General features: G+C 38.5%; 2 protein-coding genes across 3 annotated transcripts; one reads left to right on the forward strand and one right to left on the reverse strand.

Moving 5' to 3' along the window:
• Nucleotides 1-451: 451 nt before the first annotated feature.
• wdr4 (WD repeat domain 4) lies at nt 452-11,197 on the reverse strand. The gene is made up of 11 exons (XM_018696580.2): nt 11,042-11,197; nt 9,995-10,060; nt 9,637-9,783; nt 9,364-9,520; nt 8,509-8,621; nt 7,377-7,437; nt 6,898-7,002; nt 6,170-6,234; nt 4,547-4,733; nt 3,868-3,937; nt 452-832 (listed from the first exon to the last, which is right to left on the reverse strand). Exons 1-11 carry the CDS (start codon nt 11,122-11,124, stop codon nt 639-641), a joined length of 1,248 nt encoding a protein of 415 aa, XP_018552096.1. The 5' UTR covers nt 11,125-11,197; the 3' UTR covers nt 452-638.
• A 383-nt stretch (nt 11,198-11,580) lies between these two features.
• On the forward strand, nt 11,581-24,715 carry si:ch211-140m22.7 (uncharacterized protein LOC570370 homolog). 2 transcript variants are annotated; one of them, XM_018696578.2, is made up of 7 exons: nt 11,581-11,740; nt 11,948-12,014; nt 13,893-13,998; nt 17,668-18,759; nt 20,098-20,161; nt 23,546-23,670; nt 24,397-24,715. In XM_018696578.2, the coding sequence occupies exons 2-7, from the start codon at nt 11,970-11,972 to the stop codon at nt 24,426-24,428; spliced, it is 1,464 nt and encodes a 487-aa protein (XP_018552094.1). In that variant the 5' UTR covers nt 11,581-11,740; nt 11,948-11,969; the 3' UTR covers nt 24,429-24,715. The 2 variants fall into 2 exon arrangements, with proteins under 2 accessions (XP_018552094.1, XP_018552095.1); XM_018696579.2 differs by having other exon boundaries at nt 11,589-11,740; nt 11,953-12,014.
• Nucleotides 24,716-25,127: the final 412 nt, after the last annotated feature.

Consider the following 25,127-nt stretch of genomic DNA (forward strand, 5'->3'; position numbering starts at 1 on the left):
TGTCCTTTAGCACCAACATACCAAGACAAATTCCTTGTATGTGCAAAACTTATTTGGCAATAAAGTCTGATTCTCATTCTCGAAACCCATTATTACAAAGAGCAGATTCAACAGAGTAAAATTTTACTAAATCTTGGTGCAGTAGAAGTGAAATAAGCAGAGAGCTGGAAGTCCCTTTTTTTGTCTCTGAATACTGTGTACTTCTCAGTACAAAATTCATGTAAAATATAAATACAAGAACTATTTTTGAAGAGTGACAAATCTGTGCACAATCTCCGACAAACAATACAGCTAAGTCATGTTTTGGTTTGTGAAGGAAATGCCGCAACCCTTAGAAAAACAATAGCTATTCCATTTGAAAATGTGGCACAATAGCATAAACAAGTAGAGCGAAGAGCAGCAGTAAATGTGAGAGGTGTGCATTCATAAACAGTGCTGCAGAAACAGAAAGTGCAGTTTTTAGCTGCAATGTTTATTTTTAAAAATCTGGCAGAAATTTGAGGAAAACAAAAATCCATCTACACAAGCCAAGTGGCAAAGCATACACTATTCTTCATCAATGTGCACATTCAACTTAGATTCATCATTCAAAGCATCAAACATAAAGGAAATAATAACACTCTTTTCAAATTGTCAGTTCAGGTAGATGATTGAGTTACAGTTCCTGATGTCTCCTTCTTGGCCTTCTTCTTGTTGTTGTTTGCTTTCAGCATTTTCGTCCTCTTCAGCTGCTGCTCCTCCAGTCTCTGCTGTTTCTTCTGCATGTATGCCGTCACATTGTCAAAACTCACCTTGTAAAGATGTTCAAAGCTGCTGTTGGTCCTTGCAGAGGCTGTTGTGCAAGAGAACAGCAGGAGGAATGGGGTTGGTGAAAGTGCACACTTTTAAATTGTCTATGAGAAGTAATACAGATGTGGACAGATTTGTTGGTACCTTCACAGCTTTTTGAAACAATACTTCAGTCCTCCTGAAAAGCGATTAAATTAAAAGCAATAGTCTCATATATACCTTCCTGCCTATAGTAAATGGACTGTATGTTTTTTCTAGTCAGATTGACCACTCAAAGCGCTTCACACTACCGATCACATTCACCCATTCACACACACACACACACGCACACATACACACATTCATACAGCACTTATTTTATATGTAAGTGCTCCCTAACACATTCATACACCGATGTACACACATCAGGGGCGATTTGGGGTTCAGTATCTCCCCCAAGGATTGAACCACCAGCCTTGTAGTTGGCGACCACTCTACCTCCTGAGCCTCCTGAGCCACAGCCGCCCCTATAGTACAGTGACAGAGAAAACTGCTAAAATTGTGAAAATAAATTATTTATTGTTTATTTTACCAAGATATGCTAAAACTAGCTTGGACTTGTTGGTACCCCTATAAAGATTAGAAATCACTGCATTCTAATTATGTTTCAAACTAATTGTTAAACCTAAATTAGTGTCACAGGTATCTTCAATCTTTTCACCAGCCAATCAGCCTATTTAAAGAGAGAGAACATGCCACTGTGTAGTTTGGTATCACTGTGTGCACCATACTGACCCTGGGCCAGAGAAAGCAAAGAAGACAGTTGTCAAGGAGCTCAGGAAGAAAATTGTAGATATCCATCTTAAGGGTAAAGGCTATAAGCTCCAAGCAGCTTGATGTTTCTGTGACTACAGTTGCAAATATTATTAAAAGGTATAAGGTCCATGGGACTGCATGACTGCAAGAAGAAATGCAACCCCAGGTTGATCAAAAGGATAATGCGGATGGTAGACAAAAAGAACTCCAAAGTCATGGTAGTCACTATCTGATGGCACCATCCACTGCCTTTTAGACAACAATGGGCTCCATGGAAGAAGACCCAGGAGAACTCCATTATTGAAGGAAAAATGTTAAAAAGCCAGACTGGAATTTGCTAAAATATATGTTGACAAGCTACAAAGTGGGCAGCGCGGTGGTGCAGTGGTTAGCACTGTCGCCTCACAAGAAGGCTCCGGGTTCAAGCCCCAGTTCGAGCCTAGGGATTTTCTGTGTGGAGTTTGTATGTTCTCCCCATGCCGGCATGGATTCTCTCCGGGTACTTTGGCTCCCACAGTCTAAAGACATGCATGTTAAAAAATTGCCAGTGTGTGATTGGTTGTTTGTCTGTATATGTTGGCCCTGCCAAGGGTGTACCCCGCCTCTCACCCAGTGTCAGCTCCTGAACATCTATGGAAAAATCTGAAAACTGCAGTGTGCAGAAGGCATCCTTCAAACCTGAGACAGCTAGAGCAGTTTGCTGAGTGGACCAAAATACCTGGTAGCAGATGCAGAAATATCATTGTGAACTACCACACTTGCAGTGATTGCTGCTAAAGGTTGTGCAACAAAATATTATGTTTATATTAAGTATTATATTAAATATTAAGTTTATTTAAGTTTAAATATTAATTATCTAAAATATGAAGTTGAATCAAAAATCAAAAGCAAAGCTGATTTGTGTTAAACATGGGATAAACAATGATTGATGACATTAATTTTTGTCAGTTTCAAATTATTTCAGAGATAGTTATGGGTTTTTCTTTTTAATCAACAAATTTGTCCACATCTGTAACATGCACATAAAAAACTGGAGTAGTCTCAGCAAAATCCAAAACCATTTAACTTATATAATTAATAATAATTCATATAATTCTGGCTTGTATATATAATATATTATATATACAAACCAGGTCTAAGTAAGCCAAGACTGAGCTAAACCAAACCAAGACTAATGGTGCTTTTCCACTACGACCTACGCAACTCGACTCGACTCTACTCGGTTTTTAGGGTTTTCCATTGGGTGGTAGTACCTGGTACCAGGTGCTTTTTTAGTACCTACTCAGCCGGGGTTCAAAGCAAGCTGAGTTGAGCCGAAAATGTGACGTCAACAGACTGCAAGCCACTGATTGGCCAGGGAGTGACATCACTGGATTAGTCATGAGAGCGACTCCTTCACAAGAATCAAATCTGCCATTTTTAAAACCTGGTGACAGTGCGTTTTTATTATTTCTGTGATAGTCAACAACATTTGTTTCAATGCGGTTTTAGATAACTTCATCCAAGATTAACCTATCAGGAAGAGGAACCCCGCTAGCTAGGATAAACTGGCTAACATGATGTTACCCTGGTTTAGTTGAACCATGTACAGAAAATGAGGGCCTGGTTTCGTGCATGCCATACATACTGCCCGATTTAACAACTGTGTATCACAATTATTTACTGACTGACATACATATGCTGCAGTTTGAGGGTTTCTGTATTTTGCCCAAGGATACTTCAGCACATGGGTTGACGAGTCAAGGATCGAACCATGGAACCTCCTGAACCACACCCTGCTGTATCACGTGATCTATGTCACATTAAAGTGTGCATCTTTCAAAATGTCCTCCTCTGTGTTTTTGTTTTCGCAGCTGCCCCCAAAATATACATATGTATCAAATCATGACTTTTCTGTACATCCCATTGAGACACAAGTAGCCATAGATGAGGATGCATAACTACCCACAGCGTCTGTTTGATAGGTGGGAGGAGGACCACAGCAGGGCTGACCCAGAGATACACACCCACTGCCAAGTCTCTCAGTCAGCATACAGTAATCCAGTGTCGCATGCTGCACTAGTTAGATAATTTCAGATATTACACTAATCAAACAGGTAATCATGACCCAAAATCATGCTGCATTTAGGCTGTGTCAGCTGAAGAATATGTATAAGGCCATGTAGGTTATTTCTGTCTAGGGGGTGTGAGGATGAGAGAGGGGGGACACTGAAGATGCACTGACAAAGGCCCGAAGGATGCATGTTAGTATGGAGGAGTTAGTGTGTGTGATTGATGACTCACCTTCAAGTGTCTCCCAGTGTGGCTTTAGGGCCTCAGTCACTGTGTTGACTTCAGGGCTGTCAGCATCACACTAGATGGAGCAGGAGAGCACACAGGTCAGTGTCAGGTAAGGGAGAACCAGTGCAAACAGGATGGAATTATAATGAGAAAATCTGAAAACCTTGCCAACACCAGCAAATCAGTTAGTACATCTTTGTGTCTCAGCCACAGCAGGCTCCTAAACCAAATTCTCTTGAAAAAATGACATTTTAATAACAGGTAATTCAAAAAGGCTGTGAACTACCTTTAGAGTAGAGTGACTAGACAGAAGCCACATTGAGTAAAGGTCATATGACAGTCTACTTGGAATTTGTTAAACAGCATTTAAGGGACCCTGAGACCATGAGGAAAGAAATTATCTGGTATGATGAGACAAAAATCTAACACAGAAATCCAAATGTCTGAAATTTTCTCTACTCATCACCTAGCTAATACCATACTTTCATCCAATCTGACAGAGCTTGAGATGATCTGTCAGGAATAATGAGATGAAGTGTCCAAATCCAGGGCAGAAAAGCTTGTGGAGACTCTTGTCATTTGAACAAATCCTCTTATATGTATCTGCTGACGTATGAAAGCCAACATTAAAACTAAAAGCTAAAATCAGTATCTAAATGTGTATAAATGTATCACATCTTACCTCCCAGGAGCCTTGTCTGTGTGTGTAGGTTTGGAGAGGTGCATCATTGGAGTCCATTAGCACCCAGAGACATCCCTTTGGGTCAAAGGTTATGTCCAGGGGACAGTGGGGCAAGGAGAGCCTGGTGTGAGGCACTAACCTCTCTTCACCCACCTTGTCCAGAGTGAAAAACTGAATTGTGGACAATCTGCAGACACATAAGAAAGATTAAAGTGATCAGCTGATCACTGAGGGGATCCATCAGACCAATTCTGAATGTGGGAAACATAAACAAAGTAATGGCTTCGCTGACTGGCCAGTCTGTACTCTTCTTTGCCTCAGACCTGCAGAGTTTAAGAGACAGCTACATGTACAGTATACATTATACAGCCTGGTAAATCCCCCAGTCTTCTTGTGACTCTATACATCCACAAATACATTTAACAACCAGAAGCAAAAATAGCTTCATGCCAGCTGAGGTGTTACTGTCATGCAAGTTAAAGACAACTTCCTTTGGAGGTTCATATTTACAGTGACTCTAAAAAAAGCCTTGGAACTTAAATGAAATGTTAAAAGACAAACACTGTGAGAAACTAAACAAATTCTAGTTCACACAATTACTGAAGAACTGATGTCAACATCTTCATTTACTTTAGAAAAAAAACTACATTGTTATGTTTTCCTTTCCCCTTTGTTTTATTACTTAACTTTTTGGCCATTCTATGATCACGTTTTCCAGTACTGATGTTCAGCGGTGAAAAGTAATCAAGTACCCGTTTCTAAGTACTGGGATTATTTTTTTTATTACTTTTTAGCTTTCTTCTTTGGTCATACTTTTAAATATGTTTATATAGTTATGAGTATTTTTTAGTTGAGTTGAGTTATTGAGTTATTTAAGCTGTAACCTCTCTTAACATACTATGAGACAGATCTGGTCTGTTTTTGTCCACAGTTAAATTTCTTCTTCAGCTACTTTTTTGAATGCTCTCATTCAGTAACGCTACTGTAGGGTCGCATTGTCTACACTAGGGACCAGCTGACTGCACCGATGCCAGCTGGCATGGTGACCAGAACAATGGACATCGCAGCAGAAATCAGGAGGAGGACACAAAGAGGGTACAGAGGAGGAACAAGAGCTAGTCAGACAACACAACAGACTGAAGAGTGTAACCTTCTATCATTATTGGGAACGTGAGAATGCTGGACAAGAATATGGATGAGCTACCAGAGCTAGTGAGGAACTGGAGGGACTTCCCATGAGTGTAGTGTTATGTGTTTCATAGACACATGGCTACAGTAAGAGTCTCTGAATCTGCTACCATTGACAGCTTTCAGATGGACATTTCTGCACCCCCCGGAATTGAACTATTAGCCATTGACTATTGCAACAAAACAATTTGCTTTTAGGAGTCATAAGCAAATAATCACAAAAGCATCATCAATTATTATAGTAATTAAAACTAAAAATAATCCTTAGTTACATTCCCACATATCTTGACCCTTCAAGGAACAAACAAATTCAAGGAATCTTCATTCATTCATTCAATCTTCATGCCTTGTGTCAATAGTTCAGGCTGGTGATAGTGGTGCAATGGTGTGGGAATGTGAGCTCTCTGACCAATTCCCATAAGGAGTTTCACTCACCTTTCACACTGCACAGCTATGTGGCATCCATCAGGGGAGCTGGCAATTCGGCACACAGTTGTCTTCTGGCAAGTAAGACAAAGAAAAGTGAAGATAGGTCCTCTTTTACTGCCTTTTTAACTGCACATTCACTTTGATACAACTTACATTACCTGCTAGGGACTAGTTATGTGTTTTCCACCTCCTCAGATCTTGTTTTCCTGATGACAGGCTCTGCATATCTCCTCTGATATTAATGGCCAAGTATTTAAAAACAATTTCTAGACATTTGTATCATTAAGGTACTGTCTTTGCAGTGCTTTGATCTATGACTAAATGCCCGCAAAACTAATGACATTCCAATAAATCTCAGCTGTACAGTGTTTAGTGGTAAACATTAACCCTGCCATGCTAGCATGGCTATAGACTCAAAAGCTGCATCCCAAATTGATACTACATTGCAATTTGAGACAGTAAGCACTACACTAATTGTCATGGTAGAGTGTTTTAGCAGTTATTATACAAAAACAATCATGATTCTTAACAGGAACATATGACATTGGATGTCAATCAAACTGCGACCTTAGAAAGCTACTCTCTCTACTCTCTTGTATGAACGCACTACATACTCCAGACCTGCTCAGAGTTTTTATGTAAGATGAAATCAGGATACGTTTTAGTCTTTGTTTTGGCATTCCTAGCATGGTACTGCTTTTGCCATGTTGTAAGGCAAAACATGTTGTGGTTACCTTCTCTTTGTCAGCCTCAGAGCTCTGTGTCTCTTCAAGCTCTTTGAGGTCCAAGCTTTGTAGTCTACGGCCAGATTCATACTCCCACAGCTTCACGGTCCCGTCCTGATGAACACAAACACACTAAACATTACACTGAAACTTTTTGTTTGTTTTGAAACTGTTTTTTAAAACTGATTTTCACTATTTAAATGGCCTTGTTTTTACAAACTCATTAGAAGACACAGCTATACTCCCACATTTTTGTGTAATCATATAATTTGGAAATCGCCAAAATCCTTTTTCTATACATCACCAGATGTTTCTAAAAAACTCTCAGATGCTACTGTAGTTTTTGAAGCTCCTGGGCAGAGAAGTAATATGTGTACTGTTCAGTGTTTTTCAAACACTTGGAAACCTTTTCCACAGTCAGTTGAACAGTATTTCTTTCTATGTGATGAAGTAGCAGAGCCCTTTTGTTGTTTGTTAATGTAACTTACCCCTGATCCAGACAATAGACAGTGGGAATGACCTGAGGGGACCAGTAAGGCACTGACAAACCTGAGAGAGAGCAGGACAAATTAAGTTTCATGTCAAGTTGGAGCATTTTAGCCTGGTCGATGCTGTAATTCTCAGAAAAACAGCAATAGTAAATCACTCCCTACAGCTTTGTGTCTTCCTCACCACTTTAATTAAACCTATTTTTTAAGAAAGGGTACCTGTGTATTTAACACTAAGAAATTTTAGACTAATTTCAAATCTCTCATTTTAGGCAGAATTTCTAAGAAAAAAGTATTTAATCAGCTAAGTAGCTTTTTAAACTCAGATAAGACATGGCAAGACAAGATTATGTGAGAATGTTATTTTTAACTTGTTGAACTTGTCTTATCTAAGTGGAAGTTTAAAAAAAAATCCCATCAACAGATAATCATTCTTCAAGGCACTATGAGGTTACCTATGGAATACCTCAAGGATCAATTCAGGACCATTAGTTTTTAATCTATATAAATTACCCCTGGGCCATGTCATCAGGAGGTACAGCACCTCTTTCCACAGTGATGCAGATGGCACTCATTAACAGTGGTTGCCTGTTAGCTTTTGCATTGAGTTTAAAATTCATTTATTTGTCTATAGAGAACTACATGGACTTGCACTAGATTATCTATCAGATATGTTTTTTTGTCTATGAACCAGGGAGGCACATATCCCCTAGTTCTTCTCTTTTAGCCATTCCAAAATGCAAAAAACCTTTGGTGATGCTGCTTTCAGCCATCACACTCTAAGGCACTGTTACAGCCTTCCAGATAATCTGAGAGAAGTTGAAAATAATGATATTTTTAAGCATGGACAAATATCTCTTTATTCTGGCATTTATGTAGTTTCTAATTATTTCTTTTTTTCTGGTGTTATGGTTCTCTTTTATTGCTCAATTAATTTTCAAAATCATTTTATTACACTGTTTTTATATTGTGTAATTTTTAGTATTTTTCTTGGTGTGCACTGGACTCCCAGTCCATTTTTTCCATTCTGTGTGTTTGTCAGTCATTTTTAAAGCCCTTTGAGTTGCATTCAGCTGTTCTTCACATTCATTTGTGCACTGCAGTACACAATACTTTAGGTTCCGGTACTTACTGTTGATGTCCCAGGCAGAAGGACTGGATGTTGTATGGACACCTGAGATGGCTTACTCTGATCTTCTCATCACGGTCAGCTGTAATGATGTACTTGTCATCTAGTGACATGGTCTGAAAGAAAGCAGTGGGAGCAAGCATTCAGTCACTCAACTCAGGCAGACACATACTATGGGAAAATGATACACTAATAAGTATCCACAGTGAGTCCATGTTCATGAGAGGATTAAGTATGTCATGAGGACAGCAGTGTTGTTACCTAATGCTGAAAAAATACACACACATAAAAATAGCAACATTTAAGTCTCTGGCTGGGCTAGAAATACTGTAATAATATTTCTAGTTATTATATTTCTAGTCTCTACTCAAGATTTTAAGTAGAGTGTTAGGTGTAAAAGAAATACTCTCTCTCGCTACCTTCTCCATTCACATGTGGCTGCTTCTGCACATGTGTTGTCATGTCTCAACAAAATGATAAGAACATCAATGTAAAAGTCACCTACGTCTGAAGCTATCATTTTAAAAGCTTGAAGAAGTAAGCAGAGTTACATTTTCCATGTCTGGAAAGGACAGCAAGTGTGGCCAACTGGAACAGCTACAATCACTTTTGACTCCAGATGTGGTTGGAAAACATGGTGTACAAACTACTTTGTTTCTAGCATGCTGACAACATCAGTAACTCAAGGGGAAATGTGGCTATAAACTTTGGAAACATCAAACATGAAACACCTATATGACTTTAATTTAAATGGCCTTTAAACATTTGCACATATTGACTCATATTGTTGTAAATGCTTTAGACTTCAATTGTGATAGTGTCGTTTGCCCGGTGTTAGTGCATGTTGGTGTTCCTTACTACAGCGAGCAACATGGACAGGTGGCCCATCTTCAGCTTGCCCTCTTTCTGTGGCTCCACCACTGAGAAGGAGTACACATCTCCCGATTTGTCTGCCACTAGTAGCTCATCCTCGGCCTGGCTGAACACCATTGATGTACACCGCCTCATCACCCACCTGTATAATATACACATAGCTATTAGTAATGCTATATCTGCCAGTGCACATCGTGCATCTTTATTTGTACAGTACATGCAGCTGCTGTGACTGGAAGATAGAGTTTGAAGTTGCACCTGATGCTGATACATTGCCATGAAGGCTCACAGTGAAACAGAACCAGCCTCTTCGTGTCATCAGTAAGTGCTACCAGTTTTCCAGAAGGAGACATTGCGAAAGCAAGGACTTTGTCAGTTCCTGTTTCCTCTGAGGCACCGTCATCACTGAGGAGAAAAGCTACAGCTGTTAAACATATGTGTGTATTATATTGATAATCGTTTCATGTTCTTAGATTGATTTCCCTTATCTGCTTTTGGAAACAAGAACACTATGTATTTGACTGGATTTTTTTTAATTAAAGACATTTAAACAGCACTTTTAATAATTAATATTTAGCACTTACTTGACAACCAGCGATCATCTGTTTGTTCTTACCTGTTGTCATCCTTTGTATTTTTTGGCCTCTTCTCAGCAGTGCTGCAGTCAAACACAAATGGTTCTCTGCAATAAAGTGCATCAGAGCTAATGTATTACATCTGCATGAGTTCCTGCAAAGTACCTGTTTCAAATAGTTTTTATTTTTAACCAGTCATCTTGTCTGGTATGCACTCAGTTCAGTTTAATTTTCGAAAATGAAATAACGAGTGGTAAAGAATGAAAGAGAAGAATGAAATGACTGAATATTTTTCTCAATCAAAATTGAAAAAAATATGTAAAATTCTTGATCCAAACTAAGTCTTGTAGTATAAGCAACAAGAGTTATTCAATATTTTTCCTAATTAGAAAACATCCCCACACTTGTGAAAACACAATTTTCCAACTCTGTTTAAGAATATTTCACTCATGAGCTGTTGATCTGGGAAGTTGGAATCTGTGAACATCTTTCCAATTTTACCGAATGCTTAGTGTTCTAGACTTAAAATTAATTAATTGCTTGAATCTAATGCTAAATCAGATAATTTATTATTTAAATAATCACTTTGCCAATTTCAGACAGTGTATTTACAGAACTTCTGACATCTTTGGTAAAATGTGATTCAAGTATTGTGTTTACACTATATCTGCCACAAGTTCAGCACAAGTAATATGTGCTCTCTACTTGAATGATCCCGAAATCTAGTCGCAAGATAAGTATAGTAGTAGTACTCTTTATGTCCTTTGCACCTAACTATGACCACACCACTAGCGGAAGACAACATCTAATATGGGATCATAATGACAATACTGATTGACGCTACGTTTTAGGCCAAAACTGAATCACGCAGATGCCACACTTCTCGCACTCCAGGCTTTTTTGTTACAGTTATTGACTTCTAAAAACCTGGAAATCGATGCAGACATTTCTAGTTGCTTTCCAAACCTGTGTAAGAACTCTAACGTTAATCAAAGACAGCTAGCTATCACTACTAGCCAGCAAAGATAACATGATCCATGTGCAAATAACTCATAACGTAGGAAGTACACTTTTAAAATGATTCAAACCTGGTCTTTTTAGTGTGAATTGCGACAAGTTTCTTGTCGCAGGTGAAAATAAACCACTCTCCACAGAAACCAACGGCAGTCATGACTGTTGTGGGAAACACGCGACGGTGGCGCACGCGAGAAGGAGTATTTTGTCGCACATAAATTACATCATCAACCACACGCCCCCTCGAAAAAGTACAGAATGTACACAAAAAGACGCAATGTTCCCCAGGTGGTGATGAAACGTAAAAACACAAGTTCATCTTTCTGAATGATGTAACAAAGACAATATTTACATAGAGTAAATATGATCACCATAGCCGTGATGCATAATACCAAAACATCTTAAATCGGATCATATTCAGTATGAAAAGTTGGTCATACGAATGAGTGAGTGAGTGAGCAAATGTAATGACTACATCGCTCAAAGATTCACAACACATAAACCGAAACATAAGATATAGGATAAGGACAGGATCACAGACTGTAAAAAAAAAAACAAAAAAAAAAAAAACAAACAAACAAAAAAAAAAACAGACAAATTCGTTACGGGCAGCACTTGCAGGGCTTTTGTCAGGAAGGGGGCGTGAACTGGCATATTCATGTGTTGCATAAAAGGTGATTAGATTGGACTGAGCCATGTTCATGCTGCTGTGAGCCACGTCTGGAGCACTGACCAGCCGAAAAAGAGCATATAAGAGCCTTATTTATCAAAAGGTAACAGTCAATATATACTTTTAGTCAACACATGCTCTGCAATCTGTTTATATCTCTTGGAGACGGGGTTTGAGATTTTATCGCAGCTGTTACTTTTACTGCGGTTCTGTTTTTTGCACGATGTTAATATTGCTACATGCATGTTAAAGATGTGTTGACGTCGTCATTATTGTCTTGATTTACAGTTGTGTATTTTTTGAATGCCAGCACAGGCTCGCTGTACAGAAAGATGGCGGCTTCCCTGCTGAGGATAGGACGACTGAGCTGTGTCAAGGTAGTACAATTTCAAGTGTTCACAACACAGTGTAACTTTTGTGTAATTATTGCAAATGCTACTTAATTATAACGGTTTGGACTGGGTATCAGTTATTTTCCTTCACTTTTAGCTAACTTCAAGGCTGCGTTGTTAACCAGAATATTATCCAGTCTCTTAAGCTATCACTGAACTCAGTTTCATGCCGAGCTTCTAAAAAAATGTTTATTATATTTAAAGATAAGTAATTGCTGAGATTTCTGAATCATGAACCTAGGAGCACAAATTTTAGGCAGTTACACCAAACTCCGCTAACTGCACACCTCATTGGAAGAGGCTTAAACCAGACACCCAGGCCTGCCAACTGAAGCTCGAACAGGGAATTTGACTTTCAGAGTACTACTGCATGGTGTCATGGGAGTTGTGGTTGATATTCGTAGGAAGCAGGTTTGTCGGAGTGTGGGCATGTATGTACAAGGTTAGTTAGTCATGAATTAGTCATGACTAGCGTCACTTTCATTTGAAGCTGCTCATGCAGAAAAATGGTACTGGACATGTTTACTTGGAAGAGTCTCCTTTGTGTTATGATTGGATTAAAGTAATTTTGTTTTAATCTCTCACACCCCACTGAAATACCAGTGGGAGAGTCAATGCAGACTCCTGCTGTACAATCAGATTTTTCAAACCCACAGAACTTCACTTTAAATTCTAGTGGAAATCCCAATGTTTTAAAAGGTAGAAAACAGGCTGAAATTCAGTTACATAAAATGATGCACATCACATTTAGAAATTTGCCAGAAAAACAACATCAACAAAAACACATGTGAAAACTCTACTGTACTGTACTTCAATGAGGAGCTGAAACAAGCAGATACACAAAACATATGAGAATGTCAGGCTATGGAATAAGGTGTTTTTTCCCATCTTGAAGCTACTTGATGAGAAACAAAAGTGGTAAACTAGACAGAATGGTCCTTAAAACCTCATCAGTGCAATATAATGTCAGTGACTTCACTGACAGCCCTGCAAAGGGAGGATATATGTTCTTGTGTAAGTTAGTGGTTAATATTTATGTAAGACATGTAGTTAAAACATTAAAATAGGCCATTTAAGAAGTGTAATGCTTTTATGGATCTTTATTCAGAGTTACAAAGACACAGCCTAGCCGTTTGTCTGCATGTGCACTGTCATTCCTGGTGTGTTTCACTTAATAACCAGTACCCAAGTGAAATGCCAGACAGACAATGGTCTTGAAGGTTTAATATGATATGACAGTGTGGACATGTGGGAAGAACCAAGACTACATACATAATTGACAGAGCATGTCTAAGCAGAGGTATTATCAAAATGTAGAAGTTGTTCTAAAAGATTGCAAAATCTAAATTAAATGTTATGTTCATTTCATTAACAAAAAGTATGATGAATGAAAACAAGACTAAAACTGAATGAAAAGTAGCCTTTGAAAACAAGAACTATGACTAATTGTATTGCATTTTTTTTTCTCCACAAAAAAGAGCTAAATGATAATATGAAAGATAGACAAATGGACACTGTTTTACAAAGTTAAGACTAATATATTTTACAGATTACTGATACTTAAGTAGATTATAAGGACAATTATTGCAGGGGCAACATTTTTTTTGGAATATAATGTGTATTTGCCTTTCAAGTAATGGTCTGACTAATAATTCTAATTGTTTTATGTTTTAAATCCCACAGGTTCTTGTTTAGGTGAACCTGCTTAAACTATTGCTTAGATAGTCATATGCTGAATGACAAGGGTAGAAGTGATTAATAATTACAGAGTGGTCTTTATTTTGTGTGTGTGTGTGTGTGTGTGTGTGTGTGGTGTGTGTGTGTGTGTGTGTGTGTGTGTGTGTGTGTGTGTGTGTGTGACAGTGTTTGCAGGCTGAGAGCTGGACTACTCTGAGCAGGGCACCTGCAGCTGTAGCCTTTAGCACAAAATCTGGAGGTTCCAAGAAGTCATCAAAAAAGAACAACTCAGGTATGTTTCAAAGAATCACTGCTACAGTCTCAACATATGGCTGATTCGTTATCAGCTCTTGAATGAGGCTCACTCTGCTTGAACTGTGGTACAAGTGTCCCTGATCTGGTCAAGGAAAAAAACATGTCAGGTTTCAGTGTAGGTGGAAATTGTTGTTTTGAAAATATTTATTTATTTGCTACAACAGTACACCTTAAAACCTTTTAGGTTTGAAGCATCAGAACGTTACTGTTAATTTCTATTGTAATATTACTGTATATTTTTACCCTGGCATTAAGGATAAGCATGGTTTCTATCTCAGTATCCTGACATGACTGTGTGTCCTTATCTCAGCATTAAGTTTAGAGGAGCTGCTGAACCTAACTGACTGTAGCAAAGTAATGGCACAGAAACATAAAATACCACATTTGTTCACTCTAAATAGTCTAAAACCATTTTATTTCCAGCTTCTATCCTGTCCATTCAATGTTTACTTATTCTGTTGAAACTGAGTCACTGTGTCCTTTTGTGCATTCACTCAGTCACTAACCCAGTATCAACTGTTCATCATTGCAGTATGCATGGAGCTAACCTCAGGAAGAGTCATAACATACTGCTGGAATCAGTGTGACTTATTTTTTCCAGTAATGGCTTTATAGCCATGTCCTTCAAGGACAAACAAACCTAAATTAGCTTGAAAGTCATTTAAAAGAGGTGCTCGGTGTAACTTTCAGATCTCGGCTCATAATCATCTAAGGAAGTATCAGAATTGCATTCACTGAATGTCAGCAGGTAAAGGTGAAAGAAAAAATGGCCCACCAATAGCTACTCCATGGCAACATGGCTTATCATACTGTAACCTTGGTGTATATATGTTTTTCTATATTGTCATGACTGTATTATTGCATTAAGTTTTTACGTTTTTTTATTTTTCAAATGCAGAACAAAATTATCCAGCATGAAGCTAGTTTAGCCCATGTCTTTGACACTATGTGTGGAACACTGCCGGGAACATGGAATGCAAGTGCAGAAAAGGTCGGGAGTGAGATTCCAAACCTACATGTCCCATGTCATGGTACAGTCTTAAACACATAGAAACATGTACAGTGCATTCAGTAAATATTCAGACCCCTTGACCCCAAAATGTGAAAAAGAGCCTTATGGTGTAATCATTACTTTCTCATAATCCCTCATTTCCCTCATCAGTCTACACTCAATACCACATGATGACAAAGTGACAACAGAATTTTAGACATTTTTGCAAATTCATCGAGAAGGAAAAACTGAACTATCACATTGATGTCAGTATTTAGACGCTTTGCTTGGACTTGACTTGAAATTTAGCTCAGGTTTCTCTTGATCATCTTTGAGATATTTCTACAGCTTGATTGGAGTCCAAATTCTGTTGTAATTTCATTTGATTTAAACATATGGACGGGCACACACCTGTCTATATAAGGTCTCACAGCTAACAATGCATATTAGAGCAAAAACCAAGCCATGAGTTCAAGGAACTGCCTTAAGGGCTTAGACACAGGATTTTGTCAAGGCCCAGATGTGGGGAATACTACAAAAAAAAAAAAAAAGCTGCGTTGAAGTTTCCCAAGAGCACAGTGGCCTCCATTCTTCTTAAACTGAAGAAGTGAACTAGGACCAACCCTAGAACTGGCCCTTGGTAAGAAAGGTGACCAAGAAACCTGATGGTCACTCTGGCTGAGCTTGAGAGATCCTGTGAAATCCTCTCATTAGTGGAAGACATATGAAACCATCTACTAAAGGACTCTCAGGCTGTGAGAAACAAGATTTTCTGATTTGATGAGATCAGGATTTAACTATTTGGCCTCAATTGTAAGCATCATGTCTGGAGGAGACCAGTCCCCACTCATCACCTATCCAGTATCATTCCAACAGTGAAGCATAGTGGTGGCAGCATCATGTTTTTCAGCAGCAGAGACAGGGAGACTGGTCACAGTTGAGGTTAAGTTCTGACTTGAACCCAAGTGAATAACTCTGGAGAGATCTGAAAATGTCAGTTAATAGTCCCCATCCAACCTGACAGAGCTTTAGTGGATCTATGGAGAAGACTGGCAAATAATTCCCAAATCCACAAGTATAGAGCTTGTATCATCATACCCAAGTACTTGAGGCTGTAATTGCTGTCAAAGGTGCTTCAACTAGCGACTGAGTAAAGGGTCAGAATACTTATGTCGATGTGATATTTCAGTTTTTCCTTTTTTATTTATTTGCAGATATTTCTAAAATTCTTTTTGGCTTTGTCATTATGGTCTACTGAGTGCAAATTGATGAGGGGAAAAAGCATAATTTTAACATAACAAAATGTGAAAAAGGTGAAGGGCTCTGAATACTCTCTGAATGCAGTGTATACATTTATCTTTAAATATGGTCAGATCTTCAGGTTGTAGGTTGGAAAAAGTATGTGAACCCCTTGGCTAATGACAAGCAACAGAAACTATTTTTAGTCAGGAGTTAGCATACTTGAGTATGGTCTAGACCTGCTCTATATGAAAAGTGCCTTGAGATGACTTTTGTTTTGTGATTCGGCGCTATATAAATAAAACTGAATTGAATTGAACTTGGAGTTCAGTCAATCAAACCAGATTGGAGGTGTAGGTTAGAGCTACTTAAACATAAACATTTCACTCTCCTATTTACAAGAAGCATCTCCTGATGTGACTCATTCCTTGCAAAAAAGCAGTATCAGTTGTTGATTTGCATAAAGCTGTAAATAGTTACAAAGTCCTCTCGAGAGATGAAAATGAACTCCCAAGTTTATCAGTGTATCTTACAGGATAATATCAGGGTGGCTGTCCAGCAGCTGAAGCTCAGTAGAAGATGGGTGATGCAGTAGGTCAATGACTCTAAACACCAGACCAGACCAGACCATAACCCAATAGAGATGCTGTGTAATGAGCTCAGAGACCACAGGCACTGGAAGAGCTTGTTTGAGGTTATTTCTGCCAAGGGACGTTCAACCAGTTATTAAATCCAAGGGTTCACTTCCCTTTTCCATCAGCTCTTAGTGTTTAATGGGTGTGTTCAATAAAGATGTGAAAAGTTAATTGTTTGTGTGCTAATAGAATAAGGGCATCATATTTGTCTGTTCTTGTGACTTAGATCAAAATCATATCACACTTTATGAAGCATTGATGCAGAAAACCATTCTAAGGGGTTCTTGCCTCTATATGTGAAAATGAAAAATACAATTATTCTGTGATGCTTGCACCACAGTTCATCATTTTCACTAATTTCTTTCCTTCCACAGGTTTTACAAATGATTTCATTAACTAACTGTCTTGTCAGCTGACCAACATTTTTTAGGATCATTGTAGTTTATTATGATATATTCCATTTATCTCAATATAAAGCGGTTACAATCAAAGTTTTAATTGTGTTACTTTTCTATTAAGTTTTTTCAAATTTCCTACAGTACATTTACTGCATGTCTTTGGCTATCTCATAGGCCTTTTTTATTTTATTTATTTTTTTTTTTCTTGTATTTTTCTGTAAACGAATACATGTACAGATGCCACCCTCTAAGATAATCTTCTATTTAAAATGTTGGGATTATGTTAAATGTAAATTTATAGTGGACATTTTGTCATTCAACCATATACATTAAAAAAAATAAATAAATAATGCATCTTGTCTGCTTGCCCTCCTCCGTCCTAGACAAAAACCGGGCTAAAACATACTTCGATGTAGAGAAACTTATCCAGCACAAGCCATATGAGTTTCCCAAGAAAGACGTTAGCCCAGCAGCCGCTGCAGCAGCAGCAGCTGCAGCTAAACCAGCCGCAGAGCCCATGCCCTCTGCTGCTACACCTGAAGCTGTGGCAACCAAACCTGTAGTAGAAGCTGCCGTGCCAGTGGTTGAAGCCATTCCCGCTGCTGAAGCTATTTCTGACCCAGCTTCAACTGCTGAAGCCACACCTATTGTTGAAGTACCTCCTGCTGTCAAAGTAGTCTCTGAATCAGCCCCAGCAGCAGAAGCAGCACCTCTTGCTGAAGCTGTGCCAGTCATAGAAGCTACAGCTGAAGTTGCTACTGAAGCTACAGTGATTGATGAAGCTGTACCAGTGGTTGAGGCTGTCGCTGAAGCTGTACCAGTGGTTGAGGCTGTTGCTGCGGCTGTAGTTGAAGCTATACCAGTGGTTGAAGCTGTTGCTGAAGCTGTTGTTGACGCTGCACCAGTGGCTGAAGCTGTTGTTGACGCTGCACCAGTGGCTGAAACTGTTGCTGAAGCTGCTGCTGCCCCACCAGCTGTAGATCCTGCTGAAGCTGCTGCCACTGAAACTGCTGCTCCCATTGCCGAAGCTCCTGTTGCTGCAGCCCCTGAAGCTGCAGCTGTAGCCCCTGCTGTTGATGCAGCACCAGCGACTGAAGCTGCTCCAGAAGAACTTCCTGTTGAAGTGGTCCCTGAAGCCACAGCTACAAAGACTGCTGCTGAAGTTCCTATTGAAGCTGCTCCTGAAGCCCCTGCTGCTGAAGTCACACCTGTAGATGCAGCCCCTGAGCCTGTGGCTGAAGCTGCCCCTGTAGAAGTGGCCCCAGAACCTGTGGCTGAAGCATCTCCTGTAGAAGTGGCCCCAGAGCCTGAGGCTCATGCATCTCCTGCTGAAGTCCCTGCTGAGACTGCACCTGAAGTTTCTGCCCCTGTTGAGAGCACTGAGGAGCTGGTAGACCCTGCATCTGTTGTAGCTGAAGCTGCAGGAGAGGAGCTGCAGGCGGAGGGCCCACCTGAACCAGTTGAACCATCTGAGGGTACACACTACAACTTCCCCCTCCCCCACAATCCTTCTCTTTTCCTCTGTGGATCCTGCAGTCTACCAGCAGTCATTTTCATTACCATTTGTACAAATATACAGTAGTCGTTTGTGATGAGTATAAGGATAAATTTTAAAGATACGTGACGTCACAAACACCGTTTGTTCTAGCCTTGCACAGCTTGTTTCTAATAGTCCCTTAGTGTTACTTGATAAAATTTTAGCCCATAACCCCCAAATAAAACCTTTCCTTCTTCATGCCATAATCACCAGGCACATATACCCCCGCCCCTCACTGGGTCATCTTTCATGTAGCTATAGTTCAACTCACTGCCTAATGTGTTTGTGCTGCTTCAGCCAACATACGATGCATGTGTTACCTGCATAGCATTTGTGGCTTGCTTTTTTCATGCCTTTTATGTTTTTTGTTTTTTACTTCTTACTAACATCTGCGTGCTTACTCACCACTTCTGATTTCTAGAATTTCTTTCCAACTCCCCACATTTGTCGCTGTGATCTGTTCCTCCCACCTTTTCACTAATTGCTTTTTTTTCTACTCAAAATGGTTTCTTTGGTTTTAAGTTGCAGAGTTTCCCCAGTCCTCTTTCCTAAGATGTTCATTCATAATACAAAGTAATTCTCAGCACTACTAATTTCACAGTTTTGTGTTGTGACTGAATGGAATTGTTATATTTGATTTTTGTATTGGTGCTTGTTAAACACTAAAGATAATGCTAAAGGTACCGTTTCCACTGGTGAAGGTGTATGTTGAGGTTGCAGCCATCTTTAATTTATATTCTTTCCTCCTCCTTCCTCCCCCACAGTGCTCACACTTATTTTGGAGTCACATGACGAAAGTAATATGTAATCAATCCCCACATGTTTGTGTGTTCTGCTAATGGATAAAGCGAAATTGTAAACTTTCCTCCCTCTTTCTTGGAAAAACTACTTGGTGAGACCCGGTTGCTGTGTGTGGAGTCAACATTGAAGATTTTAAAATGGTTCTTTGGACTTTAATGTTAAATGTTTTGGAGGGCTAAACTGCTGGCAATCTATACCTTACAACAATGCTGTAAATATGTAGCCTAGCATGACCTATCACAGCAACTTTTTAACCTGTCAACTCACCTGATCTTTCACGTGTTCTTCTCTGTCTGACTCCTGTAGCTGCCTACTGTCTACCTCTCCCAGGTGCTGTTTTGTTGCATGAGGGTTACAGTTAAAACTGGATGTGTTCTACCCAAATGGACAGATGATATCTAAATGCATGATCCTGGTTCAAGAGTATTTTTCTGTGAAGAGAAATTAATTTGCTTTTTTTCCTTGTGACTCTCAGCACCTATGGACCCCATTCAGAAGCTCTTCCTGGACTCCATACGCGAGTACACGACAAAAAGCCAGTAAGTCTCACTACCTTCACCTTTAGCAGGTCATCAGAAAGACTCCACAGGGCTGCTGCTCTGTGACAGCTGTGTGCCCCACACAGGTGATTCCAAAGCAGGTTGTTAATGTCAGTATTTGGAAAACAGTATTTTAGGAATTGGTTTCAGACTTCTCATAGGCTGTATCACAGCTTTGGATGCTGCCGAGGACAGAATTACTACAGAAACAAAGAACAGTGTTTTAGGGTCAGTGACAAATAAGGGTTGTCCACAGGACAATTTTAAAAATCTTTTAAAATCATGTTTTGAAAGTATGCCTCAGGTTTGTTAAAATGTATATTTTGTGTTCATGTTGGTTTTATGTCATTTGAAATGACATTTACAACATTTTTAACAAAAGGAAAGACTGAATACACCTGAAAATGTCAAATGGTGTAACCGCAACAAAATGAAGAATATTGAATATTTTATACATCTAAAGTGTTTGTATGTGTACTCGTAAAAGTAATTATTTGATTTTAAAATACCACATGCCAATGGATTTTATTGGGATAATCTGGTAAATTTAAATTTCAGCCGTTTTCACAGTACTGAGGTCAACACAAGGCTGAAATGACCTCGGTTTTCTCAATAATTTTTGACAAATTATTTAAAAATTGTGGAAAAACACATCATTACATTGCAATAGAGAATATTATTCATTCCACAATAACTGAACTGCATATTTTTATATTTTTAAAAGAAATTCTGGTTACTCCACTTGACGCTAAGTGGTTACACCAATTGACAATACCACCCCTACAGCCAAAGGCCATTGTTTCTTGAAGAAATTGACCAAGAAAACCAAGAATGACAGGTCATCTGAACTGAACTTACTGAAGTAAGAGAGAGCAAGCAGGTGTGGGGGATGTAGGAGAAACCTGACTGTCCAGAAAACGATTTCAATGCGACAGCTCAGCACAGTTTTGAATGACGTGAATTCAAAGGCTCTGGCTCTGAGATTATGTGCAGCACATCTGACTCATAATAGAATATGAGGTCAGGTGGATGAGGCCAGGTGAAGACATTCTTCCCGCCCAGCTGTTGCATGCAGCTCACTTCTACTTCTTCTCCAATCACCTGCATAACATGTCCCACAAAAGGCTTATTTTCATATCTGACCAGAACAAACTTGCCTTTCAAATCCTGCTAACCGTCAGTAGATGTTGAGGGAAGGTTTTCTGTTGGGGTGTGGAAATCTACCACAGTTGAATAATAGCACTTGCAGATACCAGGTCTCGCACAGAAACAAGAAAGTTCCCTCCACTGAATCACAGATGGCTCTTCAGAGGTCACTTGGTGAACTTTCAGTGTACCCCTCACAGCAGGGACATTCGTTGGCACTGATTCATCATACTTTGCAAATTTTGCTTCCTCAGATATCCAGTAGCATTTTATGTTAGATGACTGAACTTTCAGTAAGTTCTTTGCAAATCAGTGCCACTTCAGATGGCTGTATCCGCCGTCACTGAAGTTCCAAGTGATCTGAAACCAGTCAGGAAAGGCACTGTGCTGAGCAGGAAAAAGTTTTTCTTGTTTCTGTATTGGGTCACTGGTCCATCACTGATAACGTATAGAGTTGTGGGTGGTGTGTTACACTTGCCTATGACATCTCTCAATACAGGCTCCATGTGAGCCCATACAGCACGTTCTACCCGTGTCAGGTAGAGCTAGAGAGAGTGGCATGGAAGAAGGCTGATGAGGCTGCATACACTACACAGGCGTGGATTGTAACCTGCTTGCAGCTGCCACTAAAGTGGAAAGCTTTTTGGAAAGGTGATTGTGCATAGACTCAGGATTATTTGGATGTTGAATTTCCTCATCCACTGAAATGCCCACAGATTGTGGAGTTAAGTCAAGAACATCAGCAAGCTCCTTTTTGTTTTTTCTATAGTTTCTCTGGTACTCTCTCCACTTTTTCCACATCTTCTCCAGCTTTTGTTTGGAAAGCTCAGCTACTAGAGTGCTTTTAGTCTTTCCCTCTCTCCTTCCTGGTAACTACACAATACATTACAACTTGAAAAAGGCATCTAATGATAGAAAAAAGACTCGATTATATTATATTAATTATCATAAAGCAGAAATTTATTGAATTTTATTGGCCAGATGTAAATTTTCATCTTTATAACATTTCTCTTATAATTTATTGGAGTTTTAGGCCTTTTACAGTTATTTTCATGTTCAGCAATTGTGCATAAGTAACTTATTCATGTTGCACCTTTAATCAGCATAATAAACTGCTAATATTTAAAAGAACAGGCCTCTAACGGAAAGGTTTGTACTAGAAGTCAAGTGGTGTAACCGGTTACACCACTTGACATTTCAACTTAAAATCAAATTTCTCAGGAATTATCATAGACACCTATGGATGCACATGTCTTTGGTCTGAACAATTCAAACATAATTTTTCAAGTAAATACTCATTTTTACAAATATCATGAATTTTAAATATTTTTCTGAGGTCATACCATTTGACATGTACACCCAAGCGTATGTGACCACGCTCTACAAATGTCAAATTATCTCATCTTTAAGAGAGCAGCTAACCTTGTCCTGCAGCAGCTAGGCTTGTCAGGAGTCCTTCTGTGTAATAACACTTCCTGTCACATGATATGATAAACAATATTAACAAAAGGGCTCCTTGAACTGTGGTTACACCATGCTGACATTTCAGTAAATTGAGTTCGTGACACGATTTCCCCAAACTAATGTTAATACTCAAAATAATTTTGTTAGCTTAGTTTTATTTACTATAAAACAGTGATCGTGTAAGATTATGCCAAACTACTTGATGGGATGTTTTATTTACATTTAAACCTTTTTTAAGCATGTTAAATTACTTGGTACAAGTTTTTGCGGTTACACCATTTAGACATTTTTGCTAAAAACCCCTCTAAAATTCTCTTATTGTTTATTAAAACCAGAAATTTTAGACCAGGTCCTTAAAATAAAGACTGTATGCAAGTCATTTATACATTGATTTTTTAAATTTGAGCTTTTTAAATTTACCAAAACCTTACGGACACACAAAAACTGAGCGTCACGTCATTGACCCTTTAGTGTTTAGATCTGAAACTTGTAAAAAAAAAAAATAATTACACAATATTACATTAGCTTGACTTAATATATGTTTATGTATAATGTGTATATATATATATAATAATGTTTCTTTCATAAGATCACATGCTGTGAAAGCCTTTAACTTCTGGAAAGGAATACAATTATTTAAGCTGTACATAGAAATCCCCTTATATTGAATTATGTGGGAGTTATAAGAGAGTTTCCAGTGGACTGAACTATAAGCGCTATGTATCAAAGGCTGATGTAAACCTAATCAATGGAATCTTTGTCCTTCTCCTGTAGGGCTACTGGGGGGCTAGTTGATGCAGGTTCAGAATATGAGAAGGCTTTGGCTGGGGAGATAGCAAAGCTTCAGAGACTCTATGGTGGTGGAGACCTGACATCTTTCCCAGACTTCAAATTCCCAGGTGAGTCAAGTTAATCAGCTGTTGGTCAGCTATTAAAACATGTTGTGTCTCTGAACAGCTGTACATTGCTGTGTGTGTGTATTTCCTGCTGTGAACAACACCTAAACTATTTTCATACTATAAAGTTACAGATGCAATTCCTATTTTCATGTGCAAGATACCTGTTTTTAAGTTATGTTTGACTGCACAGTTTGACATGCCTCAAATTGATATCATGTAATAGATCATATAATAAATAGATAAGTAACCTATTCCTCTTATTTGTATCGATAGTGTGTGTGTGTGTATATATATATATTCTTACATGCTGGATACCTGTGTGTTGCTACAAGTGTGTTTCATTTAAACTATTAGTGCTTAGTAGGTTTGTGTGTACTGTATTTCTTTCTTCTTTTTTTTTTAAGTTTGAAGAGTTATGCAAGAATTATTTGCTTTTGTAAGAGATGCATTTAGCAAAAAGTGAGTTTTGCAAAAATATCTTATGGTTTTAAAGATGAAGTCTGAATAAACTATAATCTTGTGGTGGTGTTTATCAATCAGTCACCTGTGTCAGTGACGCTGTAAGGTCTTGTTCCACAGATGAACTATTCAGGTTTCAGAAAATCTTAAATCTGTCAAAAACTAGATCTAGGTTGTATAGTCTCTGACATTAGAGAATTTGAAATGTGAAAGTTACCACGTAATCAAACATTCACTAAGTTAACAGCTCTGCTTTGTGTTTTCTAGAGCCTAAGTTGGATGAAGTTTCCCAGAAGTGAACATCAGCACTTTACAATTAATCTTTTCTACTGTTGCATTTTTCCTGTACATCTGTGCTCCATAATGGAAAGTTAACAGTCTGCTTACTGTCAGAGTTACAAGAAATTCTTGCGTCTTGCTATATATGTGAGAATAGAGCTGTTTCAGTAACTAGATATTTCATGGGAATGGAAGCTATAGCATTAGATGTACATATTTGACAGACTAAGTGATCCTAGAGCTGTGACATAAGCTTTGTGTAGACTTATCCAAAAGTGTGAAGAAAAACAATAAATTCCAATTCATATTTGTTGTATGTATGTCTCTTTTTGTTGCTGTCAGTGAAAATTGAATATTACCTTCACAAATGAAAATTGTTTTATGTTTAATATAACGCTGTTTCACCAGTTAACATTTCACTTCCACGAGCACCTAAAATGTTAAATATATACAGCAAGTTGATTGAAAGAAATAATTGAGCTGTATGTTCAAACATGTTCCTTTGTAGTTTTCAGATCAAAGTTACAAAGTGTACATTTGTATTATTACATAATAAATATAAACAAGAATGATATTAACATAATATAAATATGAATAAACTTTTATGACTATTAGTGTTATTACTTAATTAATCGCGATTTGTAACTCTTGTTATAGTCAAATGGCCCCTGAGATGTTCCTGTGTGTATTTTGCTTTCGTCATAAGTGATGCAAGTGAG

Source organism: Lates calcarifer, linkage group LG1, assembly GCF_001640805.2.
Source record: "Lates calcarifer isolate ASB-BC8 linkage group LG1, TLL_Latcal_v3, whole genome shotgun sequence".
NCBI lineage: Eukaryota > Metazoa > Chordata > Actinopteri > Centropomidae > Lates > Lates calcarifer.

What these genes read in the sequence shown, in the direction of transcription:
- wdr4 (XM_018696580.2), bottom strand. Translation starts at nt 11,124, where the DNA reads ATGACTGCCGTTGGTTTCTGTGGAGAGTGGTTTATTTTCACCTGCGAC. An exon ending in TTCTGCCTGGGACATCAACA is followed by an intron (nt 7,438 to 8,508) that starts GTAAGTACCGGA and finishes GCTCTCTCTCAG; the next exon opens with GTTTGTCAGTGCCTTACTGG. An exon ending in ACACTGGGAGACACTTGAAG is followed by an intron (nt 833 to 3,867) that starts GTGAGTCATCAA and finishes CTTGCACAACAG; the next exon opens with CCTCTGCAAGGACCAACAGC.
- si:ch211-140m22.7 (XM_018696578.2), top strand. Translation starts at nt 11,970, where the DNA reads ATGGCGGCTTCCCTGCTGAGGATAGGACGACTGAGCTGTGTCAAG. An exon ending in ACCAGTTGAACCATCTGAGG is followed by an intron (nt 18,760 to 20,097) that starts GTACACACTACA and finishes TGTGACTCTCAG; the next exon opens with CACCTATGGACCCCATTCAG. An exon ending in CCCAGACTTCAAATTCCCAG is followed by an intron (nt 23,671 to 24,396) that starts GTGAGTCAAGTT and finishes TGTGTTTTCTAG; the next exon opens with AGCCTAAGTTGGATGAAGTT.